The following is a 12,744-nucleotide window of genomic DNA, read 5'->3' on the forward strand; positions in this document are numbered from 1 at the left end:
GGGACCAAACCGCTGGGATGTAGCAGATGTAGCGGAGCATCGCAGAGTTCGTTGGAGACCAAATAATTCTTCCAGTTTTTGAAGTCCATCCTGCCCCAACTTCATCCATCTCCCATCCACTCTTATCTTCCGATGAGTCTTCCGATGAGTCGGAGTTGGACTCCAGCTGGTCTTCTACCTCTGAGGCCTCCTCCATGTCAGCCTCAGAGTCCTCGGAGGAGGATGAGGAGCCATCCTCGCACTCGGAGTGCATGATAATGTCCAGAGCCTCCTGTGTGCTGTAATGTCTGTCTGCCATCTCCAAAATGACTATTCCTGCACTACTGCTCATACTTTTGACCATGGCTGCAGTGCACCTGCATAAACAACCTGAGTGAGAACCAATTTTGTTTTGGTTCTTGTGCTACTCATTGTTTTTATTATTTAATTAGTTTAGAACGCAGAGTGTGGCTTCTAAGAGAAAAAAATGTATGAAGACGGACACACACTCGCACACAAACACACACACACACACATACACACACACCATTATCCAACATCAAAGATGACACACACTTGTCATTTTAGTAGCAAGGCCGCTTGCAGAAAACAGTAAAAAGAGTGACATTTTGAGACATGCTTAAAATGGGGGGAAAGTAGCGACACCTGGTGGACATATATAAAACTGTTAAATGAAAAGCCAGTAGTCCAAAAGGAAATATTAACAGAAAGCAATGCATTAGTTATGTTGAGATAAATGTGGGATAAAAAAAGCCATTTTCAATGGTTTTCAATGGGACATTTTTTGTCACTAGGAACAAATGTGTCGGTTTTTGTGTAGCGTAGCCATTTTAGGCTAATTTAACAAACTGAGATGAAAATTCCAAAATGTTTCAAAAATGAATATCTTCTGGAAAATGTGAGCTATATTAATTTAAAACAGACAAAATGGTATGAAAATAAAAAACAGAATGGCACAAAATGTCCCCAGGAACTCTTAAGGGTTAAAGCTGGAGGCCGGGTCAGTGATTCTGACTGCCATCTCCAAAATGACTACTCCTGCACTACAGCTCATACTTATGACCACGGCTGCAGTGTACCTGCATAAACAATCTGAGCGAGAACCAATTTTGTTTTGGTTCTCATGCTTCTCATTGTTTTTATTATTGAATTAGTTTAGAACGCAGAGTGTGGCTTTTAAGAGAAACGATTTATGAAGATGGACACACACACACACATACACACACACACACCATTATCCAACATCAAAGACGACATCCATCCATCCATCCATCCATTTTCTTCCGCTTATCCGGGACCGGGTCGCGGGGGCAGCTGCCTGAGCAGGGACGCCCAGACTTCCCTCTCCCCAGACACTTCCCCCAGCTCCTCCGGGAGGACCCCAAGGCGTTCCCAGGCCAGCCGGGTGACACAGTCACTCCAGTGTGTCCTGGGTCTTCCTCGGGGTCTCCTCCCGGTGGGGCATGCCTGGAACACCTCCCGAGGGAGGCGTCCAGGGGGCATCCGATGCAGATGCCCGAGCCACCTCAACTGGCTCCTCTCGATGTGGAGGAGCAGCGCCTCTACTCCGAGCTCCTCCCGTGTGACGGAGCTCCTCACCCTATTTCTAAGGGAGCGCCCCGCCACCCTGCGGAGGAAGCTCATTTCGCTTGTATCCGGGATCTTGTTCTTTCGGTCATGACCCAGAGTTCATGACCATAGGTGAGGGTAGGAGCGTAGAATGACCGGTAAATTGAGAGCTTCGCCTTTTGGCTCAGCTCTCTCTTTACCACAACGGACTGATACAACGACCGCATTACTGCAGCCGCTGCACCGATCCGCCTGTCAATCTCACGTTCCATCCTTCCCTCACTCGTGAACAAGACCCCAAGATACTTAAACTCCTCCACTTGAGGCAGGAACTCCCCCCCGACCTGGAGGGAGCAAGCCACCTTTTTCTGGTCGAGAACCATGGCCTCAGATTTGGAGGTGCTAATCCTCATCCCGGCTGCTTCACACTCGGCTGCAAACCGCCCCAGGACATGCTGGAGGTCCTGGCTCGAAGGAGCCAACAAGACCACATCGTCCGCAAAAAGCAGGGATGAAATCCAGTGGCTCCCGAACCAGATATCCTCCGGCCCACGGCTGCGCCTAGAAATCCTGTCCATAAAAATAATGAACAGAACCGGTGACAAAGGGCAGCCCTGCCGGAGTCCAACATGCACCTGGAACAGGTCTGACTTACTGCCGGCAATGCGAACCAAGCTCCTGCTCCGGTCATACAGGGACCGAACAGCCCTTAGCAGAGGGCCCCCGACCCCGTACTCCCGAAATACCTCCCACAGAATGCCACGAGGGACACGGTCGAATGCCTTCTCCAAGTCCACAAAACACATGTGGACTGGTTGGGCAAACTCCCATGAACCCTCGAGCACCCTGCGGAGGGTATAGAGCTGGTCCAGTGTTCCACGGCCAGGACGAAAACCGCATTGTTCCTCCTGAATCCGAGGTCCGACTATCGGCCGAATTCTCCTCTCCAGCACCCTGGAATAGACTTTTCCGGGGAGGCTGAGAAGTGTGATCCCCCGATAGTTGGAACACACCCTCCGGTCCCCCTTTTTGAATAGAGGGACCACCACCCCGGTCTGCCAGTCCAGAGGCACTGTCCCCTCTGGACAAGTGTATGTCAAAGACGACATACACTTGTCATTTCAGTAGCAAGGCCCCTTGCAGAAAACAGTAAAAAGAGTGACATTTTGTGAAATGCTTAGAATGGGGGAAAAAGTAGCACAACCTGGTGGACAAATATAAAACTATTAAATGAAAAGCCAGTAGTCCAAAAGGAGATATTACAGTTTTTATCCATTGGTTTGGCTCTTTTCTTGAAACAGAAATTACATTCTCAAAACAAAATGGACAAATCTCCAAACCACTTGGCAATTGTCCACAACAGAATTGCATTTCTCATTAATTTCATCAAATTGCAATTGTCTTAGTATATGTCTCAATATTCATTACATCTTTGCCAATGATTAAGTAAAGGTAGCCTACATTTAGCACAATTTCCAAGTGAATAGATCTTGTTGATCTAAACTGATTGTCGATTCTCAGTCTAATGGCTGTTCTCTGCAAAACATGTCAAGTGATGACTTACACAATGAAATGATGCTGACATGTTTTGCAGAGAACAACCATTAGACTGAGAATCTTTAGATCAACAAGATCTATTCACTTGGAAATTGTGCTAAATGTAGACTACCTGTACTTACAGTTTTTCTCAGTCGCTTTGGTGCTTTTCTCACATCACTATTAACATTTGCACAGCAGTTAGTTTCTCAAAACAATTAGTGCAAACTGCAAAACCTAGTGGATAACCTGCAAAAGCACATCACTTGCTCAAAATGGATAGTCAATTCCTCAAAAGCAAGTATTCATGTCAATGAAACTGCCAGTGTCATCAAAATGAGAAGTCTTACACCATCGTTTATGAACAAGACGTTCAAATGGCTCTGTCATGTTTTCGTTATGACAGTTTATTCTCTCAGTCTTTTCCAATACAAAAAAAAGGTCAGAACTTGGTGACACTACCTGAAAATGCTCAAGACACACTACTTGTACAGCCATTTGAAAACTACAGTAAAGTTACACTTTGCTGTAGTTAGGGGAGTAAGGGAGTACAAGACACTGAATACATACGTTTCACATTTTTGTATATGCTCTTTGCAATTCTACAGCATTGTGCAAAAGAAAAATACACTACAGTCACTTATTAAGAACAAACATAAGAAACACCCTTTTGGTAGAGCTTCAATTCACAGTGGTTCTTCCAACATTTGGTTGCACCCTCCGACCAGCCTCAGCCATTGTGAGGCCGTGATTGACAACATGGTCGACAACTGTAGCCCTAAATTCAGTAGGAATCTGTCAAGTATTTGGCCTCTTCTCCCTCTTCCTCTGTTTTGTAGAAATGGCCCACACTATGTCCTGCTCGGTTCATATATGCTTGCCAAGTGAAGGTTCATGGGATTCATCCCTGAGTGACTGTGAACAATCGGCTCATCATTGATTACAACTAATACTTCACACACCTCCTCGTGAGTGAAAGCTGAAGTTCGCCTGAGATATTTAGGAGACATTTCCAGGAAAAAATTATAAATAAAGGTATAAAATTGGCTTGACAGAATATGATAATTAGTTCAACAATTTTGTATGTAATGACTCAAGCAATGAAATGAAGACTATTATTTTTATTGGGAACGACTATTCAGCATCCATAAGTATAGTTCATTTTGACTGACATGACATAAGCAAATTATAATGTTATAAAACAGCAGAGAATTGTATGAAAGCAACTGATATCCAAAAGCATTTGCAATTTGTTCAGGGGAAGGAGAAATTGCTACTATGATGTGCACAAATGACTAAATGTTGTGGAGGTTGAACTAATAGTTATGAGAATTTTCATTCTGATCTGAGAAAATCACTTTTGATTCATTTCCGAGCCCGAAACAAATATTTCAATAGGTCTGAGAGAAGTTTTGTTGGTTTTCTAAACATCCTTAGTTGCTATCAATAATAACTTAATAACTTATCAATAATAATACAATGAATACATAATAATAGTAATCATAATATCAATCATAATATCAATAGGACCTAGGCAGACCACAGAAGAAAAGGAAAAGCAACAAATCCTCATATTTGAGATGCTGGAACCATGAAATGTTTGGCTTTTTGCATGAAAAAATGTCAATCAAATATTAAGAACCACTAATAACTAAAGCTTTCAATTAATTATACTGGAATAAATGGTTCAATATAATTATTATAAAATACAATTATATGAAAAGAAAAGAATCAGATAAAGTTTCTTACGTGTGTGAATGAACTTGGTTACTTGCCACCACTGGCAGCTTTTAGGTCACATAATACTCAGATGACTGGTATAGTAGCTTATGTAAAGTAAGGCACCGGGCCTCCATGCGGCTCCGTCACTCACACCGTCGGTTGTCAGCGGGTCAGGTTGGGTTACACACACCTGCAAGTGATACAGACTCATAAATATCTTGCTCTTCATGAATTATTACAGAGCTTGCACGTTGTAGTGAGCATGTGCATCCAGCTGGGTTGCTGGTTGCAGGTTGCTGGCGGGTGAAGCGGTCAGTGTGGATGAAAGCAACACAGCCAGGATGGACATCTCCGTTCTGCCCAACAACAACCACCCGCAGAAGTTCCTTCAGCTGGACGTCGGGATGCTGCCGGCCACACATGGCATGTTCCAGGTTGGGTCCATCATGTCCAGTCAGAGACACTGGCAGAACAGGGTCTACTCCCAGGTATGAACTCTATGTCACACAGCCACTCTTCATCTCTCTCTATGCTTTTATGTGGTGTTTCTCCCATTTGACATGGGGGCGGGCTTACTTCTATGTAAACGCCAATCCATCAGGGCTGAAATAACCACTGCTTTGTACATGTTGTGATGTCCCAGATATGCTAATAAAATGCTCTTCTGTCTGAGTTCAGAGAAGTTTCGGTGAATTTCACCAAGCTGTATTCACTGTGAATAGCAAGATACACATCGGCTGGTTTATTACAGTATGAACCAAAATAAACAATTTTGTTGTGATTTAATTGCAATATATGGATAAAAAAGGATTCAACAATTTGTAAAAAGTCCAAAGTCATGGTTTGTTAGGTCTGTCTGTAAGACGACAAGGAAACAACTTTTAAAATACTTGTTTTCTGAATGAAGTTTGAAATGATTTTAAGTGGCAGTCCGTAACATTTTCATCTATTTCATTGTCTTTAAAGTTGCTCTTTATCAAAGAGTGAGTTAAAACAATGGTGATTGATCATGTGACCAATAATGAAAGTGCTTGGACTTGCTGCTTTTTCCAGAAATAGGATCTCCGTGTCTGTGGCCACATTCCCACTAAACTCTAAATGAGTTTTATCTTTTTCCGTCAGTCAGCAGCAGTTGGTCTGCAGGTGGAGCTACTCACGGAAGTATGCTGCGTTACTTGGAATGGGAAATCGGTAACTTCCAACTGCTGAGTCAGGCTCCCTCTAGTCTAAAGTGTTTGACCAGGTACATTTCATTACTGCTGACTCACAATGGAGGATCAACAGGCAGAGAAAGAAGACCATTCAACTTCCAGTCCCAAGAAAAAGAAACAACAAACTAATGAAGTGAAGAAGGAAAGTCATCAAGAGGGTGTGTGTGGAGCATTTGAAGGCATCACGCAGATGAGAGATATTCACACTGTTGGGTGAGGGAGATGAGTTCCATCTACCGCCACAGAGGCTGCTAGAAGCAAGCATCTCAAATCTTAAAATGGTAAATGGTAAATTGATCAACAACACAAGCTGATCAAATGCCTGACGCGCTTGTGAAGTGGCTGCAGCTGTGGGGCATCTCAGTGTGATCGGCCACTAAGTCTCCTCCCTGAGCTGCTCTCGTCAGGCTTGAAAGCACAAATAAAAAGCAGAAATAATGGTCATCCTGTATTTGACAAAAAAACATTATTGTTTAGTCTCTGTTTTATCAGTTTCTCCAGTGTCTAAAGGTGGATTTGGTGAGATATTCAAGTCGTTGTGTCATTGTTCCCACAGAGGGAACGAAGGGTGAACACTGGAAGCTGGTCTCCTCCGTCCCCAGAGGGCACCGCTGTGGTGTTTGAGGCAAGATACCTGGAGAAGCACCACACACCCGTCACTCTGAAGTCCAACGTTAAGCGGAACCCTCTGTACATGGACATTAGAGCCATGGAAGTGGTGGACAACAGGAAATCCAAGCCTTCCTGGACTGTCAAGGATTATGACACACAAACAATCCATGGAAACCTTGCAGATAATATTAAGGTAATTTGTGGAGAGGAAGAAAGACTGTGGATGATTGACTAGAGCAAGGCTCTCAAACTCAACTTACCTGTGGGCCGCTGGAAGTAGAGTCTGGGTGAGGCTGGGCCGCATCAAGTATTGCACAAAAAAGGGGGTTCAAGTATTCCAAAAAAAGTCTCTTTAAAAAAATCTTTACTCGAAAGAATTCAGAACATGCAGAACATGAACGGTTCTTCAGAACATAGGCTTCTCTTACTGTCTCCTATATTCAGGTGCGCTCAACAGTCTGGAAATTACAGTACAAGTAACCAATGTTGCATATTCTTGTTGTTGTCATGAGCCTGAGCTATGGTAGCCCACAACTGTTAAAAAATACAAAACGCACAGGGCAACGACTTTGATTTTGGCTTTGATTTCAGGTAGGGGGCTGCAAAATATTGTTACGGGAGCTGCAAATGGCCCCCGGGCCGCGAGTCTGAGACCCCTGGACTAGATGAATATGTGCAAAAAACAAATAGTCATTAAGAAGGAAGTTTGGACAGATTAAGTTATGTACGATGTAGATTGTTTGATTTAAAGTTGTTGGTGCAACTCTTCCTTCACAGTCTGCAACCTACTACTGTACCAGAGCCAGTGTATGTCACCGGTTACATCTCCAACTGACCCCCCAAGTGCCTTAAATTTGCATTCTCTCTGCTCTCCATCAGGGGGCGACTCCTGTTTGCAAAAAGAAGTGAAATAGAAGTCTATGAGAAAATGGTCCTACTTCTCTCTTGATGTATTATCCCAGTAAACATTGTAAACATGAGTTTATGGTCTCAATCTCTAGTTTCAAGTCTTCTTCAATCCAGCATGATGTTCATTTATTACATTATGGTCCATTTAGAGCCAACAGACCAGAAAGCCAGGGATGCTTTAGGGGGCGAACTACCTGCTGATTGACAGGTCCATTTAGAGTCGCTACCACGCTACCAATGCAGTTAGCTACTAAGGAGCCGTCCACACAGAAATGTTATTTGTGTGTAAATGCAGAAGTCTTGCGTGTTTGGGCCGAACGTCCACGCGAATCTGTGGACATATTTTTGAAACCAGGTCCCAGGGTGAAAAAGAAAAAAACAAAGCCCAGTTTCATGATCGTTTTTGTGTAGACTGCTGCAGAGTCAACACACATCACCATCCTGTCTGGTCTAACTTCCTCCACCCACTGAAGCCCAAAAATAACTGCCATCATCTCTGCCGAATACACTGATCATTGATCTGTTATCCTATTGCTCAGTTGAATTTGAAAAAGTAGGTGGTGACTCCTGTACCAACACGTTTTGATCTTATGAGCCATCTGTAAACAGGCTATCTGTAAATATCATAACAACAACAACAATGGCGGCCTACGCGCTTGTGATCGTGCTGCAGATTTTTTTTTGAAACGACGCCAAGGAAAAACAGAGAAAAAAAGATTGTTTTGGTACGTGTAGACGGCCTCTAAGACGACTTTAACACTCAGCTGTAAGCTGACCTTGAATTATGAAGCTTATTTTGTTAGCAGCTTCACACCAGAATCCAGATGGATCCAGATCCAGTAAGGGTGCTGCTCTGCTGCTTGTGTTTGTCAGATCCAGCCAGAGTCCAAATATGGTCACTTCCATTCACTGGCTGCAAAAATTCTAAGTTGGCAAAGGTCAACATCCAAGATGATGATGGCCAAAATAGCGAACTAGTGGCTTAAAAACTGTAATCTACACACCAACGGGTGATGTCACGGTGACTCCATCCACTATGTGTCACATATGTCTATGCAACTAACACACATCAGTGTACAAACAACTTATTGTGATTTTCTTTGCAGGAGGAAGAGAAGACTGCTAACGATCTGGACTTTTGGCTGGAGGATCTGTACACACCAGGATATGACTCTTTGCTGAAGAGGAAAGAAGCAGAACACAAAAGAAAAAAACTTTGTAAGATTCTTTCTTCAGTTATTTTGTCTGTCTGCGCAGTACTTATTGTAATCATAGTGCCAGTTGTGGTTCTACAGAAGAAAATCTGATTGACAAGGACATTGACATTGTCTAGTGCAACTTATAGGACTTGTTTGTAAAGTGGCCATAGTATATTGTTCTGTTCTCATTTTATTTGGAAAGAGAGAACTAGAACTAAAAGTCTCAATGGATGTATTTTGCCTGCTGCACACTCACTCTGGGGACCAAGGCATCAAATAATGCAGTCTGGTGTCTTATGCTGTCGCTCATTTCATGTGTGTGTGCTTGGATGTGACACACCCACTTGCTGCATTATGGGTAGAACAGCATAGTATAAAGAGAGAGAGAGAGATAGTCCACAGTAGAGGTGGGCGGTCAAACAAACAAGACTGTCATCCAGGAGACTGCTGTTCATGTCCCGTGCAAAACTTTTGTCCCAGAATTTTGTCTGTCATTAGTAATGTGAATCGTTAGTGTCGGTAGTCACCTGATTCGTCTGAAAACTGATGTATCTGTGTTGTTTGATTCAGGTCCAAATCTTACATTTGAGTGCAAAGTATTTGAATTATATCAAGTGGTAACCTCCTGTTCTGAGTGCCTTGAACTTGCATTCTCTCTGTTGGCCATCAGGGGGCGACTCCTCTGGTTGTAACAATAAGTCAAGTGAAAAATAAACGTACTCTTCTTTAGTGTATTTCAATTATATCTTAATTTTCAATAGTATATTGCAAATATAAAAACAAAGAATATACGTTCGGGAAATATTTTGAAAGTATGGTAACATATTATTTTTGACAATATCATAACAACTTTTTTTTTCCTCAATTGCTTTGGCACAATTCTCAAATGAGAAATGAGAAATATGTGAACCTCCTCAATCTTTTAAACAAATTGCAAATGTTTTAGCACATATATGCAAATGAGTAAAAGTGATCTACAATTTGCACAATTAATGACTGAATATATAATTCTGATCAAAACTGATTATGTTGCTTCTCAGTTGAATAGTTGTTCTCTTCCTCCTACACTTGTTGGGGAGGTGGAGGCCCGAAAACCGTTTTATATAGTTGCCACAGCAGCGGGACAACGAAGAAGACAAATCAGTGCGAGGCACCCAGGAAGCGGTCAGGTGCTCACGGATACCGTCCTGCAACTCCAGCGAGACACCATCAGCACAATAAACAACATCGCAGATGAACTACAGCAAACAAGAGAAGTAATGCAAGAAATTGCTAAATTAATAAAAGATTCAGTTAAAAAAATGACCATTGACTGTTGTCTTCCTTACCTTACAAACGCTTAATGGCTGTATTTATATTTGTGTTGATGATATATGCACAGTAATTAAGGAGAATATTCAGTTATTCCCGCTGTGTTCTGCAGTGATCTAATGGAGGGTATTTGTTCAATCCTGTATTACATGCAGTCAGGTCGTCTCCTCCTCCTTCAGTGACACAGCGCTGATTCAATATTTAGAAATCATTTTGATTGAAGATAAGAGTTGGATTTTAAAAGGTGTTTATGAAACAATTATGGAGTTCATCTTCATAACGCGGATCTAACGTATGATATGGAGTGAAATTAAATGTGTGCGAGTCATCAAAACTATAATAGTTCTTCTCATATTTACTTTCTACAATCTGACTTCAGTTCAGCACAGATTCCCCTCCAGTCTCCAGAATGTGCATGCCTCAGAGTTTGCTTACAGGTACGAACACTTTCCCGTCAAGTTTGGTTTTTATGAGTGGTGGTCATAGATACATTTTTTTAATCTAGATTAATCTCACTGTAATATTGGAATTAATATAGATGAATCTAGATTAAAATGGCTCATTTGAATTCTGCCAAAGGCATTCATAATATGTGTGTGCTACCTAAATAATGACTAACTAACTAATTCCGCATTGCACAAGGTGAAACAACCTTAGTCTTGTTGAGGTTTCCATTGGTAAGCTTCATAAAAATGCATTTTCCCTGAAGCAAACCTTCATAGCTGCATCCATGTCAGCACGTGACGTTTGATGTGGTAATTTCACAGTAGGTATAAACAGGTTCGAAGTCTGACTCGTTCTCCCCCCTTAAGGTGCAAATCGGCCAGGTATACATCTGTGCTAAAATGAAAGTGAAAGTCATCATAGCTTGCTTAGTATGCAGGGCTACTAATAAATAGTGTTCGAAATGCCATACTAACGTACTGCCTACTACATACTCAACGTGTATGTACTGCTAGTGCCTACTAAATGAGTGTTTGAGTATGCTGTTACCCTCAGACACATCTCATACTACATTTTTTTTTCTTTTTTTTAAAAAACTTTATTGACATCTCGTCCTCATCTTATCTTATCAAAATATAAAGCATGATTATTATTACACTTAATTAAATATTTCTAAATATTTTTCAAGTCAAATTACCATTGTCGAATGTTTTCTACAGTTTATTATACATGTGCGCTCCCAAGCTTTCCCTCTTTTGTCCTCTTACCTGAGAAGCTGTTTCCACACTCGCCATCGATCGCGACTAAGCTGCTTTTATCGATCATTAATCGTCCGTCCATAGATCGTATTATACCTCTGACCACGGAACACCAGCACCTTCACCGCGGAGACGACGAAGGCAATCGGCCCGTTGGAGGAGGTACATCATTCACATGTACATGGAATTTTGAATTCCCTCTGAAGTCATTGTAACGGTGTTAAGAAGTAGTGTGATTCCACTTGCCATAAAAACTCATCACACAACACAGAAACTTGTAACGCAGCACCCCTGTGGATTAGGGTCGTGCACCCCAGGGGTAGCAGCAGTCGGACATCGCTGTCTCCCTGGTAGGTGCATGAGCTATGAGCTCCGCAATTCTTTCATATTCATTTCTTTAATTTTAATTCTAATGGGCGGATTAAGTTGTATGTCTTTAAGCATATAGCTCCCGAACGTAGTGGTGAGATGAAGCTGTTGTTTCTGGGCTCTCTTCCCCAAAGATCGGTGTGAAGTTTGATTGATAAATGAATCCGCTGAGACAGGCTGGGTGGGATTGATAGAGCAACCTTTATTGAAACAGAATTCTCAAGCCTGCATCAGACCAGGTTGGCCAACACCTAGTTTCTCCAAACTCGGGCAAAGTTCCTAATGAACTTATGCCTGCTCTACCTGGAAATCCTACTGAGCATTCGAATAGGAAATCCACACGAAAACCACCCCCACTTTCTGCATGCCTTTTTGAAGTCATTTCGCCTGGACCTACCTACTTCTCCTTATTGGTCATCTTGGATGGATTGAGTCCATCCATCCAATAAGGGATCGAGGAGCCTCCAAACCATCCTAATAGGCTGGGATAGTTTACCTTCTATACGTTATCTAAATCTTCTGCTGTCACCCTTGGGACCTACAAGCCTAAAGCTAGGAAGATCATCTATCTGTACTTATATGGAAATGTATACATTAAGTAAGCTCTGACCCTCTTGCCATTGGGGCAGAACTGGTTCAGCACCTAATAGGGCCTAAACATCCTGTAGCCAGCTTTAACGCACAGACAGGGCTGATTTATGACTAAGGCAGCCTGCAGATAGTTTAACCTAAACAATTCACATGCCTTACAACTTCATGCAGAGAAACAATCATTCCTTGGTAAATCATATCTCAGAATGTGTAAATGAACAGATACCTCATAATTCCCCCCTTCGAGGCCCGCAAGGTCTCGAGAGAAAAGCATGCTGACACATTCACAATGATTTACCTTCGTTTAACCCAGTTGCAGTGCTTGTCTGTTTTCAACAAAGTCTTCCTCTAAAGCACTAAAGCTAACTGTTTGAGATGCACATGATCTTCACTACAGCTTTAAAATATTTTCATACTCAAATGGCCATATTAATGATGGTCTTTTCATACTCAAATGGCCATATCAATGATGGTCTTTTCATACTCAAATTCTTTTCATACTCAAATGGCCAT

The 12,744-nt window shown here is 42.1% G+C and overlaps 1 protein-coding gene across 1 annotated transcript; it reads left to right on the plus strand.

The window, feature by feature from the left end:
• Positions 1-5,160: 5,160 nt before the first annotated feature.
• minar2 (membrane integral NOTCH2 associated receptor 2) lies at positions 5,161-7,502 on the plus strand (the record flags this gene model as incomplete). Its single annotated transcript, XM_084035930.1, has 3 exons — positions 5,161-5,315; positions 6,595-6,843; positions 7,428-7,502. Exons 1-3 carry the CDS (start codon positions 5,169-5,171, stop codon positions 7,500-7,502), a joined length of 471 nt encoding a protein of 156 aa, XP_083892056.1. The 5' UTR covers positions 5,161-5,168.
• Between the last annotated feature and the right edge of the window lie 5,242 nt (positions 7,503-12,744).

This window comes from Eutrigla gurnardus (assembly GCF_963514095.1).
Source record: "Eutrigla gurnardus genome assembly, chromosome: 19".
Taxonomy (NCBI): Eukaryota; Metazoa; Chordata; class Actinopteri; order Perciformes; family Triglidae; genus Eutrigla; species Eutrigla gurnardus.